The 18682-nt window shown below is 33.2% G+C and overlaps 1 protein-coding gene across 9 annotated transcripts in view; it reads right to left on the bottom strand.

Annotated features, from left to right (window-relative positions):
- Positions 1–18682, bottom strand: part of LOC106143531 (four and a half LIM domains protein 2) — a 109741-nt gene that overhangs the window by 9751 nt on the left and 81308 nt on the right. For 7 of the 9 annotated variants that reach the window (XM_013345645.2, XM_060945309.1, XM_060945310.1 and 4 more), the window contains 2 exons: positions 18006–18206; positions 14454–14628 (listed from right to left, as the gene is read on the bottom strand). In XM_013345645.2, the coding sequence (XP_013201099.1) occupies positions 14454–14628; positions 18006–18206 (376 nt within the window). Of the gene's footprint in view, positions 1–4759; positions 5074–14453; positions 14629–18005; positions 18207–18682 lie in introns of those variants that run through there. The other 2 variants (XM_013345646.2, XM_013345649.2) reach the window with 2 other exon arrangements.

Raw genomic sequence — 18682 nt, 5'->3', positions numbered from 1 at the left:
TATACAGACAGACAGACCATCACAGCAGACCTTAACTCTAGATTAAGGACACAACACGACGAAAGTTTCATTTCCGAGTTTGTGATTTTCAAATAAAGGAACAAGTGCGCTGCTGACTTTTTGAATTTGTATTTCGTCGACGATGTTACGCATAATATACATATTTCTTGGTCGTGTTATGATACATGATATAAAAAAATAAGATTTTTAAAAGAAAGTTTTTTTAAGAGTTTGTGATTTCCAAATAAAGGAAAAAGTGCGCTGCTGACTTTTTGAGTTTGTCTTTCGTCTGGGATATTACGCATAATATTCATATTTCTTGGTCGTGTTATGATACATGATATAAAAAAATAAGATCTTTCCAAAATAAAAATAAAATTTTACCCAGTCATTTATCTATGAGACACATAAGTAGATGGAAAAAGTATGAGGTCACCGGGGTCAGAAGCAAAGATGTGGTCTAATCCAGGTACATCTGAGATCATGCAATAATAAAAGAGAATATTGGATGGATAAAAATGATGATTGGTCTATCCCATGTAAGATTATGAGTCATTCTTACCCTAAAAAGACCAATACAATAATTCCTTCAACTCTGACTTTTTACGAGGTTGCAATATGAAAGTGAAGTTTACTTACAAATAACATGTTTCCACACATTTGTTTAAAGTTTTATTATTTTTTTAATTTTTTATATTTCAGAATGTTTACAGCACATGATTTTAAATCGACATGTTAATGATATCGTAAAAACGTTGAATAATTTTATGGTTATTGAGTTATTTAATTTTTATTCTCTTGGTGTTCTTGATAGTATAACACGAATGATTGGTGTCAAGATTTTATACCTAGAAATTAGGTTTAGATATTTATAATTGCGAAAGTTACAGTATCATAGGTGGTTTCTTAACTGTTCTAAAACTTAATTTTTTTAGCACTTTTTATTTTTTTATATTTTAAGTGAACTCTTTGAAAAATAACAATGACGGAGAATGCGCATCTTACATACATCAAATCACGCCGTTTTTCCCGGAGGGGTAGGCAGAGACTATATCTTTAACGTTTATGTCATATGTCATGTTATCTCTCCACTTGCCACGATCTCTGCATACTTTTGCTTCACCGTCATTCATAAATCTCTTCATACAAGCTGTTGCGCTATACAACATTATAGTTTTGTCCATGTCGTGACAAACCACGTGGGCGAAGTTTTTAATGATAATAGAAAGTCGACACTTTCTGGTAGACTTTTATTGTGATACTTGGATTAGTTATGATTAATTGTATTTTAAAATTAATGATGCACAGTGAAACTTTCCCTTATTAAATTAAAGAAGATCAAAAACTTATCGATTTGGTACCACCTACTCACGATTGGGAGATTTGACAGAAAGTGAAAGTTAAAGATTTGAAGATATTAGTAGATAGTATGAATCAAGATTAGATTTTACTTAAAATATAAAACTGTACTGTAAATTTTATAAAAACTTTTTCACACACTTCGCTTTCCTTGGCATTCACAATAAAAAATAATTGAACTTGGATTAGGTACCCACGTATTGATATTAAATTTCATCAAAATACGTCAAGCTGTTTTTTTTTTTCGAAAAGAATAACAAGCAAACAGACTCTTAACACATTTGAAAATGTATACAGCATCTTTCATCACTTTTCGTTTAGGGGTAAGAGAGCGCCCAAATTAATAAACTTACTTAATTAAGAAAATTCATTGATCAGTTAATTTTTCATTGCAAAATATCAAACTAGTGACTCCGAAGTAAATGGTGGTTACACAAGTGGTTACCGGGTGTAATTTTAGTCAATTGACGTAGGCGTGTTTACTGAAAATGTGTTACAGATAACTAATTTATTTAATTGTGAAATTAAATACATACATACATATATAACTTGGCAAACGAACTCCGATAAAGTTAACTTACTTATTATCAATTTTAATTAATTTCGTATTTGACAGTCCTAATCTAATCGGCATCTTTTATTTATTTTGTTTGATGGTATTTTTTTAGTTTGATGTATTAGTATGGATTGGTTATAATATCTTCTTCCGGAAACGACACGACTGAGTTTAGCATCAAACACTTTATCCGTACTTACGTAAACAGAAAATCTTTCATTAAATACTAAAGAAAAGTCATTTGCAGCGTTAACGACGCTTGAACTTTAATTTATATATGGCATTTCTTTTTTTTCCATGCGGAAAAGGTAATGTGGCGGCGCAGACGGGAGGCGCCGCTTTCCGACATTTTCGCCATTTAGCGGATATTACGGAATTATACGCTAAAAGACTGCGTTTCCGAACGGTTAACCCTACGAGTGAAGAGAGCAATTGCGTTTTTAAATTAATTTTGTCATTTTATGTCGAAAATGCGAATAAATGTTTGTTTGTTTGCAACTTGCAATCTCAACAGTAATACAACTGAACCAGTTTCATGAAATCTGTAGAATGGAAAAGAACTTAAAGCTACTGGACCGATTTTGATGATTCATGGCACAAAGACAAACCTAAAAAATATAATTTACTCTACCAATTTAAATCAGATTAAGTACTGAATTTTTATGTCGTTACTTATCTAAAATGTTCTACAATTCTAACTACTCACCATAAAGATGTAAAAATAACTCATATTCAGGATGAACGTTAACTTTTTACGGCCGTAGGATCTTTGATGTTTCAGAAGCTATAAATATTTGAACCGGTAACAGAAGCTAATTATAGAGAAAGGACAAGGGTAAAGGAATTCTTTTTCATAAAAAGATTTCCAATGCAATTTTCTTCTTGTAGTTTGCGGACTTTTTATCTTATAAATTCAACATTTTTATCTTTATAAAGAGATTCAGCTACAAACATCAGTCAGACAATCTGGTTTGTTTTTTATACAATAATTATTTTTAAATAATAATAACACCGTAAACAATAAATCTTCATGTAGTATAATTTCGCTATAAGTATATCTAAGGTTGCTCATCATTGATCAGAGCACCGGTTAGCAATGAAACTATTGTAAGCACCAGTTACAATATAAACATCGCTCATGTTGATGCTTGGTTGTTTTAACGATTTGTTTGTGACCCGCACATAAACTACGCCATTAATAACAAAGCCAAATGAAAATCTGGAATAGGGTGACAAAAGGGATTTCTTCCCGAAATCGTTTCCCTGGCAGGGCCGACAGTGACGCAAGTAATCTCCATTTGTATTCATTATTCTAATGGAAATCGCAGGATACTGTTGAATTTTATTGAATATAGTCGTTGAATAATAAGTTACACAGTAAAAAATTTTAACAATTTAAATTTTGAGTTAGAAATTTAAATGTTATGTTGACGGTAATCGTTTTAAACGTATTAATATAGCCAAAAGAAAACTATAACATATGGGAGAGTAAAGAAAAGAAATACCATGATCGCTAGAAAGTTTTATGGAAAATTTAAATTACCTACACTTCGATAAAAATTGCGGCTTTTTTTGAAAATAACCCATTTTATTGTGTCATTAAATATATTTTTAATTGATTAAAAATAAAAGTCACAATTGCTTTGCTTACTAAAGAGACACCTAACTAAACCAATCTTTCCATTTGTTCCAAACAAACTGTAGCCTATATGTATACTTAGTGACCAAAGTGACACATTTGCCTTGCTAACAAAAAGAACAAAAAATTCCGTGACCTGTGATTAATTGAACGAACGATAACCTACTGTTCATTCCATTAAATGAATGAATTTATTATAAGCGGTGAAATTAGAGAACTTCTTAGTTGGGGACGCTAAGTCGATCGGAAACTGCGCATTTTTGATTAGGTATACGATTATATAAGTTTAGTAGGTAAGTATGTATAGGCTTAAGCTAATATTGATGATACAGTTTATTATTTAAATGTTTAATTTACTTAAATATCTGGTTTTAAATTTCATGCAAATTTATTAACCCCATTTTTTCATTTCATTTCATGCAAATTTAAAATTTAATAAGTATCTTCCTTTCTAACGACGAACCCTTCATTAATATTCATATATCACGGACAAGGTTTGCAAACTTATCAACCTCTATTCAGAGTATTGAACATCACATCGGCTAAGAACATGTCATTATTTTCTACTCTGTCTCCAGATAATCATGACTTTAATCCCTTACGGGTCATCAGTTTTCAAATTATAAAATTATTGTAAAGCTCCACGCAGATGGTAGTGAATGTTACCTATTCACTAAATAAATAAATACAAACAGGCTTTTATGCTTTAAAATAAAAGGAATGTTTTCAGATTCCTAAATGTTAAAGTAAAATTTTGTTTATATGTAGTTAAAAGTTGAAGTGCCATATTTATATTTTTAATTGAATTTGTTGATAAACTCATAACGCATCGCACCTTGACATTGACGTAAAGTTCAAGTCCGATACGTCTGACCTTTAAAGATACCCTATTAGATTTAGTTTACGTAGATCTAATAATAACTGGTTAGTTATTATAGGAAGGATGAGATAAATACAAATTGATATTTACAAAATTAGCCATATTTAGGGTAAATATATTATCTAAATAACGTTTGACTTACGATAACAACTAATATTTAAAACATTTGGGTAAAATATTTAAAACTTTGAGATATGTAAAGTTTCAGATAGAGCTTTTATAAAATCACACTTCCAAAATATGTATAAGTACAAAAGTATTGAAAAAAATATGTCCAAAGTACATAGGGAGTATGTATATTTTAAATTAAAGATTAAAAATAAACCTGCAACAGTTTTCCTCGGGTCTCCAAGCAAGCACTGATCTCGTAAAGCACAACAGAACTTCTTGTTTTCCCTTTCAGCCGTGGCATTTGGTAGGAACATAGACAATATTGCTACATCCTCATTATTTTCCCGGGCCCTTCGTATCCTGTCCTGGCCCACTGTTTTCGTGGTCAAATGTAACCGTGACTTCAAATCGTCACTCAACACGTCCGCGGACATCGTGATTCCTTTGCCGAATTAAAAAAAGTAAAAAAAGGCGCGAGTTTTGACGTTTCGGCGTGCAGGCTTCGCGGCGGGCCGGATCAGACTGCTGCCTTTGCCACTTGTGGAGGGAAATGTTTGTGTAGGCACGGTGTAGGCTGCAGATTGAACTTAATTGATCGGATGCGATAAGAAATGTTTCGAATTCTGCTAAGAGATACATCTTGTTAGGAGAATGAGGAAATAATTGTCTTTTGACATTAATTGAAGAGATCGATGACAGGATGGACCTTTTAATAAGAAATACGAGGCAATGCATGCATTTCTTCATTTTTTAAAGTAAGTTTTTCCATATGTCCAAATTATTCAAGTATTTGTCAAAGATCATATGAATGGGATAAAATTATAAATGTGACACCAAGATTTTAAAGATCGATTGCCTTTGTAACCCACAAATATACTAAAAATAACACATTAAAAAAAAAGAGTCATGTGAATACGTGTTTTATTTTTAATTATCATCACGTATGTCTTCGTCGTAATGTACCTACATTAAGTACGTAAATTTGTTCTCCTCATGAATACCGCATTAACTCGATTTATTATTGTCTACGTCTATTGAATGAGTCGGAATCAATATTAATTAATTGAATACACAAACCATGTCGAATGTCAAGTAACTTAATGACTGAGGGATAAAGTTAACTACGTTTTGATCTTTAAGTTTAATTAAGCAATTAAATTAATTTTGTGTTACAAATTGAGAATTGCTTAATTTTACTTGACATCAAGTTAAGTCTGAAGTTTTGATTTCATGGAACACTTAAATTAATTTAGATTTTACGATAATATAAAATATGTAAGTAGGTAGGTAATTAAAAAAGATTGAATTATTTTAGGTCAAAGTGGTCAGATTGTATCTAGAACAAAAAGGTCAATTTTAAGGTCGGTCAGGTAATTTGACTCGTCTTTCTCCATCCGTTGTTTCCTAAATTCCAAAAACAGCATGTTCTTAAGCGACAAGTATTTTATATGTTTCGCATGTTACTTCTGTAAATTTTACACAAGAGTTTAAAAATTTTGCGAAAAACATATTCCCGTCCTGATAACAGGCAGACCTCTTGGGAATCTTTTGTTTTGTTTGATATGCACTGGTTCTTTTCCAATCACCCCAATTTCACATTCTCCGTGGACAAACTGTTATATGAACTCATATAACTTCTCAAATCATACTGTATATGATACAATCTCACATTCATCTGGAGAAGCTCGGGCTCTGACTTCTACAACTTTTACCGGAACCCAACACATTGTTGTGTGCATGATTTTACATTCAGTAGTCTTAATCTCATTTTATCGCGTACGATGCTTTACCGAGAATTGGGTAGCAATCAAACTAATGCACGTAATTACGTTACTCTGAAAAATCTGTGGTACATGGCCTGATTAGGATCGTACCTTGGAGCTTGGAATACGCATTTTTTGGCGGATAAGCATCATAATTAACCAAACCGTTTATAGAAGATGACAATTTCCAAGAAGCATTCTAAGTACATAAATTTTAATCATAAATAAGTACTCTAAATTAATGTCAGTGATGTTCTTGAGATGCACCGTAGAAATAAGTAGGCAATCCGTCATCTCGCATTGCATTGGTAGGGTTGCCATATCTTCAATCAAAAAATGTACTATACCTACGGTAGTATTTTCCCCAGGAAATCATAATGTGCGTAATGTAATATTCTAAATTCTTCATTATAATTAAAATTACTTTTCAGCAAGCTACTATCAAATTATAGCACAGGAATCTTACCTAGTGATTGTCTAATGAAATAAATGTCTGAAAATAAAGTGTAAAGCTATAGCAGTGTTTTAACCTAATTTTTGTTATTAACTACATTTGTTATTTGAAAAACTTTCTTCTCCTTAATAAATTTAAGTGCTAACTCATGTCGGTGGAGTAAAATTTTAATAAATTAAATTTTAATCGGAATTAAGTTTAAGTTTTCATTTAACAATAAAACATGTGCTTTTAAATAATTGTAGGAAGTGTTTTTTATAATGAGTAAATATTTAATCTAAATATAATAAATATGTAATCTAAGTAGATTTAAATTTCTCTATGCAAAATTAAATTTATGTGCAATACTTATTTCTACGGACGCAGTGAGCAACCCTATGCACATGACATTGCTACCTACATACATTGCAATTTGTTTAACATCCACCGTAACCTTTCTAGCAATCTCGATAGAACGGGTACGCAGTAAACATCTTGGCCTTAACATATGATACAAGATGTGCTGTTACATGATAAAATAGGTATACTATGTTCCTTGATTTTGAGGAACAAAAGTCTTTCTTTATGTAGGTACTAACCGTAACCGGATCTTGGTTCGATTTCAGAATTTGTAATACACGATCGCTCACATATTTTGAAATTGATTCACGGTTAAAATTCCCATACTATAAGTTCAACGACGCCATATTTTTTTCTCATCATAAGAAGATAAACCCTCCCTGTACAGCAACACAAGGTTTTATTGTTTAACTCTAAATGATGGATGAATTCAGCATGTATGAAAATAAACAAAAGGTCAGTGTGACACGAATTCCGGGAAAACCTAAAAACTTCGTTAAAACGTCAGTTCCGGCAAACGATGCGGGCGTCTATAAGGGCCCTTATGTGGCTTTGCAGGCACGTGAAGAGGAGATATATACATATGTATCTACTCTTAAATGCTATATTGACAAAAAATGGTTGACGTAACGCCGAATGGAAAGAAGTTTTTTTTTAAGCTGAATGAATATTATGATGATTTTAAAAGTCAACAAAATAAAATATTTGCTACCCTTTTTTTATTTCTGGGTGTAATCGAGGTCTTGAGACTTAAATTGATTTAAGTGTGTGCTTAAAACAGTTGTGTCTGGAAAACAAAAGTGAAAAGATATAGTCACTGCCTACCCTTCCGGGAAAGAGGCGTGATTTCATGTATATCTATTATTTGTATCTATTATATCTTACACATTTTTCAAAAAGAATTTGCTCAAAGAAAAGAGGCGGCATTTATAATCAGTAATTCTTGCGAACGGTTTTGAATCCCGTTTAAAAGAACCGAATCGAGCTTGCATGAATATTTATTTGCCTCGATACATCATTTCAATGGGCTAATTAAATCGCACGTATAGCAGTACAATGAATATTAATATAATAAACGAGCACCGTGGCTTACCGACGCCCAGACACACTTCACAACATTATATGTAGTAGTAAAAATATTGTAATGAACCTTATAGGTAGAAGCATAAGGTTTCATTTAACTTTGCAGTGTCAGTTAATTTCGGCTGTGTAACCCACGTTGTGGTTTTAGTAGGTTTGTTTTTGTATTGTAATGTTTTTGTGCAATTTACTCATTAGCGATGATGTGAATTGGTGATATGAGTCGTCAAATACAAATGAGATATCAATAAAGATTAATAAGAAAATACTTAAGTAAAGGAATAACATACTAAGCAATATTTCCATGAACTTAGAATGTTATCTTCAACTATATAAAATAAAATATTATCTACGAAGTATTTTCTAAACTCTGAGACCTCGATGGACTACTCATTAAGTAAATCAAGTCAGTATTAAAATATTGACTAAGAACACTTTACATAGCAACATAGCTCATCTTTGACTTCATTGTGCAAAATTAAAGGCACCTTAAAGCACATGAAGGATATCAATTACCAAAGTACGGGAGAAATTTTCGAGCAGTCTAGCTACGACAATGCTACGACTGCTACGCCAAATTACATAACATTTGCTACGCTACGACGGTCTACTTTGGAATACTTTGGAATCATAGAAAAAGAAAAAACTGTAATATTTGATGTATAGGTAGAACATTTTTCAGCGGTAGGTTTGGTAATAGTAAGTAAATAAATAATTTTAATTAAAAAATTTAATTTAATTAATTAATTAAAATTATTAAAAAAGAGAATGGTTGCCATAGTAGGTCCATGCTGCTTTCGCCAGATGCAGGTAGAAGGGGCAAGACCTAACCTGCCTTCAACCTGCTTTGTTTCAGTTTTGATACCATTGGCACACATAATATGTGCTGCTGCTGTGCGCAGCAAACCGGATAAAGTGGAAGGAGAAAAGCCTAAAAGTGCCATCGGCAATACGCAAATATAAGAGAGAGAGAGAGAAGGCATTGAATTTGACAATAAAAATTGCTGTCATTTTGAAATATTATCATTCAATTTCTTTTTCACAAAGAAAAACTGAATTATATAAACAATAATTTAATTGAACTGTCAACCCTCGTAAAATTCGTAGCTTTAATCATTAGGTCCTCAGTTCAATTCCCGGGCGGGACAAGCTAAAAAATGATGATATAATAAAAATAAGTGTGAAAGATATGTTTGTGTGAAACAAAACTGACTTCCCGGATCTACGATGGTTATTGTTAAATGTGTTTTTGTTTGTGTTTGCTTATTACAGATGTTATGTCGGAAGCTTTTAACAAGCACGATTCAGACCAATGTTTTTGTTGCATCAATTGTACGGAAATAATGTGTTAATGTAATAATTGATATTCATCACGATGAAATATTTTTTTTTTTTAATATTTTATGTTAGAGCGTCAATCACAATATTTAGATTGACAGATTAAGATAATGAAACTATATATTGGGGGCAATTTTTTTGATTCAGATTAATTTATTTCATATTATTTTGTCGTAAGTTTTTATAATTTTTCAATATTAAAGTTACAAAGATGAATGAGAGATTTTTAGCTTCAATTAAAAAAATACTATTATTAATCACCGCATGTAAGTACATACATAACGAAATCAAATTCCGAAATGAATTGACGTGACAATATTAAAAAGGTGATGTCTTTTATTGCTTGATCCAAGTTAAAAAAAAATTACTTTGGAATAAAATCAAGTTGTTCATAAAATATGTACATTTTATGAACAACTTGATTTAGAACTTTGAACGCAAAATGTTGACATGCGAATAAGATCTTTTTAGGAAAATATTTGTTTGTTACTGTTTTTCCGATGATATAAATAAACTTTAACGTGAATAAGTACACTTTGCCATTCAAATCGTGCAAAACGACAGGGGGAATTTGTAAGTCAATTTTGTTACGAGAAAATAACCATACTTTAATAAATCCATACCAATATAATCAATGGGCTCGTGTGTTTGTTTGTTACCTGGTCCTTTTTATCTTTATATATTTTACCAAATACATAAGAATCTGACTGAGATGGACATAGGGCACGGGTACTCATCTCAATAATAAATACGATTCTAGAACAACAGTGCCCGCGGCCGGAGCCATGGGCGAACCTAGTCTTTAAAATAAGTAAGTAAAAATACGACGGCCTCTGTGGCGCAGCGGTAGTACTCTTGTCTGCGACATCGGAGGTCCCGGGTTCGAATCCCGGCCAGGGCATGATGAGAAAAGAACTTTTTCTGATTGGCCTGGGTCTTGGATGTTTATCTATATAAGTATTTATTATAAAATATAGTATTGTTCTAGACTTGTGTAACGAGATACTAACTATCTCGTTACACAAGTCTAGAACTTACTTCGAGGCTAACTCAATCAGTGTATTTCGTCCCGTATATAATATGTATATATATATATGTAAGTAAGCATCATTCCGTCGAACTATGACTCATAAACTTAATGTTTTATAAGGAAATTCCAAGGCCATTCTGGCTATTGATTATAGTAAAATACAGAAGATCGTAGTAATAAAATAAGACAACAAAATCAATCGGCACAACTAAATCAATCGGCCGACCCACGCTTATGACTCACCGTTCTTAACATTAGTAACGGAAAGCTAATACACAAATTACTTATCTGTTAATGTCTTAATCATTTTTTTTAAATTTATTGACAGAGCGAGTGAAGCGAATGAAGTCTTTTATTCCTTCGGTCTTTTAACTTACGTCATGAGATAACGTTATCGTGCTTTTAGTTCTTTTGCTTTAAGTTTCTTCCGGTGGTTCCCGCCACTTAAGAATACGACTATTAAATATCTGTCTCTAGAATAACGTAAAAGGCGACTAAGGGAAAGACAAAAACTTGAGTTTCTTCTAGTTGGCGATGGGGTAGTAACCTATCTATATTTGAATATCAATTCCATCGTTAAGCCATACAGCTGAACGTGGCCTTTCAGTCTTTTCAAGACTTTTACTCAAGGGATATAGACGTGATTATACGTGTGTATTTACGTATTATATACGTTTGCATTTACAATACATGGAACCTCAACATAACAAAAGTCAAAGCTTTTGTCATTTTGTCGTAGTAAAAAACGCAAAGTGTTTCCAATACTTCCGTGTACACACCATGTCATCTTCACTTTTAGACCCGTGTGGGAGTCATTGAATAGCCATTTTGGACAATTGAAGGTAATATAGCAACTATTGTTTAAAATTTATAATGTTATGTGTTTTGTATGTAAAATTTATAACAATCGCTTCTTTTAAACTACTTTTTGATGGTGTGGGAATATCCGAAAATGCTACCGGATCAGTAAAAAACCAAAACTCACATGATCAGGTTTTTTACCGATAAGAAAATTCCAACTGCTTTATTTTTGCTCTGATAATAGGCAAGCGATCTGTCATCAACGCTGAGTCTTGAGCGACTACTGGTTTTGTTTACCCCGTAAGGAATAAAGACGTGATAATCTCTGTATCCAAATCTCTAGTATAACTTTCCCCAAAAAATAATCAAAGCCATTGATGAGACGTTCACATACGCAATTAAATTAGTCCCGACTTTATTTGGTCGCACCCCAATCACTTAACTTACCCCCCACGCCCCCTTTCCCTTCCTCCCCGAAACAATCATGTACTCTACCCGCGCACATTAGTTTCCGATACCAATTAGAGACCTAGCAAGTGTGACTTGAGATACTTTATAACTGGATGTGACACTGTTAATTTACCAGGAATATTGTAAGCCAAGTTTGTTTTTTTTTGGCATTTCATAAAATACTATTGATTGAGTGACTAGAAAAAAATTGAGGATAGATTTCGAAAAAATTAAATATGCTTTACAATGTAAATTTAACTTTTGTAAAAATTCCTAGGATGGTGTTAAATAATATTATATAAGAAAATAAAACAATAAATAAAAAACGAAGAGGAGAACAGGCAGATGAAAAGCGTCTTATAATTCCTAGCTCCATGGTAATTGTCTCTTTGAAGAGTGTTTTGTAATGAAATGGCATTTGTGAAAATTTACAACGAATTTATTAATTACATGTTTATGAAAGAAATTATTATTATTTGCCTTAAATTAGGGTTTAGAAGACAACTTGGAGTTAATAAATATGTCATTTCCAATAAACATAATTCTTCATTATGCGTACTTCGTTTAACATTCGCGAAATTTGTGGTGTAATTGGTCTTTCTGGTAAGGTTCATGAGTGTTTTGGAGTTATTCCAGTAATTCTCTTGTTGCTGATTTGGAGTTTTGTACATGTCAAGTGGCGTTGAAAGCATGTATATATATATATATATATATAAATGTTTACATAATATATATATTGAATACATAAGGTTTCTTTCTTCTAAAGGACTTAATTTAAACTATTTATTTCCACCTAATACTCGTAAAATATAAGAAAATAGAAAATACCTTACTTAATAACTATAACGCGTTAAAAAATTATAAAAAATTTAAGATAATAATGATTACCACAACCGAACAAGTAATAACTTAATTACGGGCCAAAAGGTTAATCACCGTGCCATAGTAGGTAAAAATAATTTGTTGTCTACTTATTCAAATATGGTAAAGAGCAAGCGAAAACGATGACGTTTCAGCAGCCGCCATATTGGATTAAATGTCAAAATTGTCTATGGAACATGAAAGCGCAAGCGCCGAGGCTGTGGTATTGAGGATAGCCTGTTTTTTTATACACAAGTAGCCGAATCACCTTAATGCTCCTTATAGAGAGGGTGGCCGTCGCGCCTTTTACAGCCAGTATCTGCTTACAACTTACGTTATAGTGATCGGTGACATACGGTCGTAGGGAATGTCCACAACATTTTTATAAGTATATTCAACTAGCCACTATTCCATTCACCATTGTTAAGCCATCCAGCTGAACGTGGGCTGTATGTCTTCTACGAGTATTTACCCCGTAGGGATAAATATGTGATATCACTATGTATGTATGTATGAATCAAATCACAAAATGTAAATGTATCCTTTTGTACTTTTGACTTAAATAATTTTAGACAATACTTGCGAAAGATTTTTTACTAAGTATGCTTAGCTTTCACTATATACATATATTAGCTTCTTGCTAACATTTCACAAACAAATGCCTATTTAACCACTTCTATATCATTTACCCCCACCGCGACGTTAATTTACGAGGTCAGTTATTTACAATTTAGCTACGGAACCCTACAATAATGTCGTCACACGAAATTGTGGTTGCTTGTATGTCACAAGAAGTGTGAAGCCAGACCATCTGATCTCAAGTAATAACGTAACTATATGGATACGTTATCTACGATTTATGCCCTCCATATTTAGATGAGATTGATTGCTATATCACTTAGCTGGATATGTCAGCCATTTAACTATAACAGCTAGTCAGCATATTCCACGTAACTCACAAATGGTTTGCTGTGAATTGAAGAATAATTTCATTCTATGTCATATTTTATGATTTCTTTTATTTATAGTTTCATTAGGTTATAGAAACGATTATTAAATGAACGAAATACCTACATTGTAGTGTTTTGCAAAGTTGTGTAGCGGGAATTACAATTTTTCATCGAAAATAAATAAATAACTAATTATGGACGGAAGATACTCAGAGTGTTGATTATGTAAAGATGTTTTAATACTACGCCTTTTATCATGTACTCAAACCAATATTACGTAATTTGAAGATTAAAAAAACCATCACGGATAATCTTCATGTCAGTTCGCCGTGTCAGTCAAACAGGCATGGTTTATCCTCTCTCAAAAATGAAATAAAATGCCTTCCACCGTTTGATATCATCATTTGTTTCTACTTACCTACTATCTATAGGAGTACTCGTATAATTTTTTAAGTCTTACGTTTATTTAAATAAGTAATTCAGAGATATTATTAATTTATTAATTAACTTATCTGTCGCATGGTTTACGGAAAGGTTAACTAAACCACTTGAAAGTTATTCCGTGGATGTCGTTATTATACTGAGAAAACCCAACCGAATCAAAGTTTTTTATCTAAAAGTTATTTAGTCGTTCTAGGGTCCTTTCTTTTATTGCTTTTCTTCTGCCAAGTATTACTTTGATGACACACAAAATGATCAGCCTTCGATAAGGCTGTGGCAGTAGCCCATAATTATTCTAATAACGTTTGATTTAACTAAAAGGACAGTCAAATCCCAACCCACACCCAAAGGAGCAAAAATAAATGAAAACTCCAGTAGAAAAAGAGATGTAAAAGACTTACCAGCACGGAACACCTCTCCGCAGCCATCGCAGCGGCTGGCGAACTGGGCGTCATAGCAGTTGCCGCAGTAGATCTTGTCCAGCTTGGAGCCGAACTGCTTGTCCACGAGAGACACGCGGCACTTGGCGCAGAGGAAGCAGGCCTCGTGCCAGTGCTTGTCCTTGTACGACAGATCCTGAAAACGATAGTATGATTAAGAAAATGTTTTCTGTAGCAGTTTCACTTCTGCTATTCCTCTCTCTTTTCTGTACGTGTCTCTCCGCTGCTATGCTAAGGAGATCGCGGTCAGTTTTACTAAGTTTCTCTTGACATTCTGTCTGGTTTATTGTCCACTCAGGAACGTTTGTTATTGTCTTTTAAAGTCCTGTTAATATTGACCAGACCATGACAATGGCCGACTTGTAACTCAATCTAATTATGTGCTTCTAATGCCTAGGCAGCAAGTCTTTGACCCCACCATTAGGTAAAAAAGCAAAAAAAATTATAGAGTACAAATAAGAAACGGTGTGTTACATGGAAATATCCACGATGAGATAATTCCGAGTATCTGAATTAAGAGGTTTCTATAACACACATGGGCAGTTATTACAACCATTGACAAGCAAATATAGCAATCTAAGTCTTACTTATTAGGCCCAGGCACATTGGGCAGGCATCCTGACATTAATTTATTATTCTTAGTTATCTTACGTTCATACGAACTTGGTGTTTTGCATACGCCTTGTTGACTACGTAACCGGCTTGAATCTATTTAAGAATGTGAATCATCGTTATTTACGATTTAGGATAAACATTCGACATAATCTATTGCATCTGAAAATCGAGAAGTTCAGTGACCAAATAATGTCCGAAATATCCTTCAGTTCCATGAAATGATAAATGTACCTAACTTTGTAAGATTTTCATTACTAATTCGTTAGTTTGAATTTGATGAAATATCAATGAATATATTGAACTTCTCTTGTGACGCTAGGTATTTCAAAAGTATTTAATAGATCAAGTTTGAAAATAAATCTCCCCTCATTTCAAACTATTTTGGTCCAAGCGCAAGTCAGCTAGCTACAAGAAGTTCAAAACAGAATGTCGTAATGTCAATAAAATATGAATGTTTATTTTGGCCGATTACGAAATACTTAGTGGGTCTTGAATCACATAAATCTCACAAGAATCGGCTGACGGATCCACCCATTCAAGGTTACAGTCGGAACATTAGTTCGCTGTAACCATCTCAGAAATAGCTCCAACCGGCTGCTGTGCTTTGGAATAATGCTCACAATTTGTTAAAATTCCGTCTACAAACGTTTCTAGCACAATGTTATACAGCTAATGTTTATTTTAGCGAACATGACGCTAATGCCTCAGTTATAATAACACGGTTATTTTAAAAATCACCTGTAAACATCGTAAAGGCATTCTAATTAGCAAAATTTTAAGAGAAAAGTTTGATAGTTTTTGTAATAAAAAAAACAGTTGTGTAAAGAGTGTAAATGGGTCTAGTGGATTTGGAAAACAATCAAATCGGAGACTTTCTGGCAAGAGTCAATATGCCGTGTGGTTCCCGGCACTATTACAAAAAAGAATAGGACCACTCCATCTCTTTCCCATGGATGTCGTAAAAGGCGACTAAGGGATAGGCTTATTAACTTAGGATTCCTCTTTTAGGCGATGGGCTAGCAACCTGTCACTATTTGAATCTCGGTTCTATCATTAAGCCAAATAGCTGAACGTGGCCATTCAGTCTTTTCAAGACTGTTGGCTCTGTCTACCCCGCAAGGGATATAGACGTGATCATATGTATGTATGTATGTATGTATGTCAATTAGTCAAAAGTACCTGAATCCGACGAGCTTACATGAAGAGAGTTATGAATGTCGATGAAGCAATAGAAGTATGCAGGGATCGTGGCAAGTAGAAAACTGAAATTTCTGCCTACCCCTCCGTAAAAGAGGCGTGATTTATGTATGTTTATGTTAACATTGATACTGTCATAAAACAATTTATGTCAAGGAATTTATAAAATACCTTAACATATCATATAAAATTACTATTATCGCTTAATTGCTTGATTATCGAGAAGATGCCAAAACATTGATATTGCATAAGTTTAAAGATTCTCATCAAATCGTCTGTTGTGGGTTAACATCAATACCACTAAGAGATAGGTCAAGTGGTTTCAAGCTTCTCAAATCAAAGACCACGTATAAACACACAGTTACAAAGTTAAGTTGTACAGTTACAAAGTAACAAATTAATACACTGATCAAAGCAAATTAACGACCAATTAATTCGTCAATGCAAACAATATAGAAGAGTGAACATAAGACTGATTACTGTATACAGCTGTTTGCTCAGTCGGGAAAAGTCATTTGGTCGAGATGTATGAAGAGTTTGCGTTGTATAGCCACGTATAACGTTGTGTTGGTTTGGCACGGGCGCCGCGAGAGCCGTGTGCAGAGGTAGGAATCTGGGCCGACTGGAGTGACACTACTAAATTTGATCTCTGTAACAAAGCTACGAATGCCACGGATCCTAATGCTTTTATAACACTTAAAGATGTCAAGGAATAAGTCAATAGTAATATAACAGTGTTGGTAAAAAAAGACTTATGTTTAAATAACAAACATAAGTCTTCTGATAGATATTTTGAATTTTATGGAGGCATAATTGAAAAACATTATAAACTTTTAATGGCAGTATCACCTTCAGATCAAATTAATATACATAAATTTACGACATACAAATATAAATGAGAAGAAATTAATATTTCTTGGAATATCTTCAAGTATGCTGCGAAATATTTAACCACCGTGAAAAAGATGGTATGTGATACACAATCCTTCAATCAAAAAGGTACTTCTTTTAAATTTCAAACAAATTAATGTTGACAAATAGACTATAATAACCAATAGATATAATTAGTCAACGTTGGATAACTGGCTTAATCCTTTTCGAGTGATGAATATATGTATATGTACTAAAGTCCTTACTCAATAAACGTTACTTACGTTTACTTGAACAAGACAAATCTTTCAGTTTAATACTTCTTGGTAAATACCTAAATGAATCTAATTATAATAACAAAACTAATTAAAATATAAATTTAAACAAAACATATTCGTATTATGCCAAATTAAGAATAAATTATAAGACAATAAAATAAATATCATGATAAGCTGAAAGGGCAAAGTTAAATTGCTCATATTTTAAATATTCTTATTTTAGGAATATTTACACATATCTAAGTAATCAAGATTGTCAAGTCTTTATAACTGTTAAAGAAAGTAATCTTCCAGACTTTTAGATATTATTTTCATAGTACAAAACTTGGCCTTGTCCGTATTGATTGATTGATATTATATAAAGATAAAGTTTGTAACCCTGATTGTTTGTTTGTGAGGGCTATCATCGGAAACACTTTCACTCGAAATATCTTTTACCGTTAAAATGTACATTTAATACGGGTACTATAGGCCATGAATAAACCAAGAGCGAAGCCATGGTGGGCCGCTACTCTGGAATAAAGAGAATTAACAATTTGATGACATTTTTTACCTTAGAGTCGATGCCGATGGTCTTGTTGCATTCTTCGCAGCCGTTGGCGAAGACGCTCTCGTAGCACTTGATGCAGTAGGGGTGCTCATCCCTCAGCACGTAGCGCTGGCCGGTCAGCGACTCGTCGCACTGCCAGCAGCAGAAGTGGCCGCTGTGCCAGTCCTTGTTCATCGCCTTGGTGTATTCGCCACTGAAAATGAGCTGTGGACAAATGTCACGGGTGAGAACGATGATCAGAATTGGGTGTTTGATGTTAAATTTGAGGATGTTAAGCTTAGATATATTGTAAATGATGATAGAAATAAGCTGTTTGATGTGAAACTTTACAAATTTGGTATTATTGATTGTATAGTATAGTTCGTTTGGATTTTGCAAGTATACCTAATTAATATCATACAATGCTGTTAACTTGGGTCATAAATAGTTACAATTGCGTCTTATTCTTCATGCGTGTAATCTTAAAATTTCAACACCATTAAATGATAACCTTGATCAACACAAGAAAAATAGATACCTTAATTTAAGTCGGGTATGTGAGGGTGGCCAAAATCGTACGCCTAGCCAACATCGTGTTTACGCGGTACATGTCACTGAAGGAGGTCGAACTCGATCGGTAATCGACACTTGACACAGACACACCGGCGACACACCGCACTCACGCTTGGCCACCACTACAC

Source organism: Amyelois transitella, chromosome 7 (assembly GCF_032362555.1).
Source record: "Amyelois transitella isolate CPQ chromosome 7, ilAmyTran1.1, whole genome shotgun sequence".
Taxonomy (NCBI): domain Eukaryota; kingdom Metazoa; phylum Arthropoda; class Insecta; order Lepidoptera; family Pyralidae; genus Amyelois; species Amyelois transitella.
The sequence above is the reverse complement of the archived record's forward strand: the minus strand, read 5'-3'. Positions and strand labels throughout refer to the sequence as shown.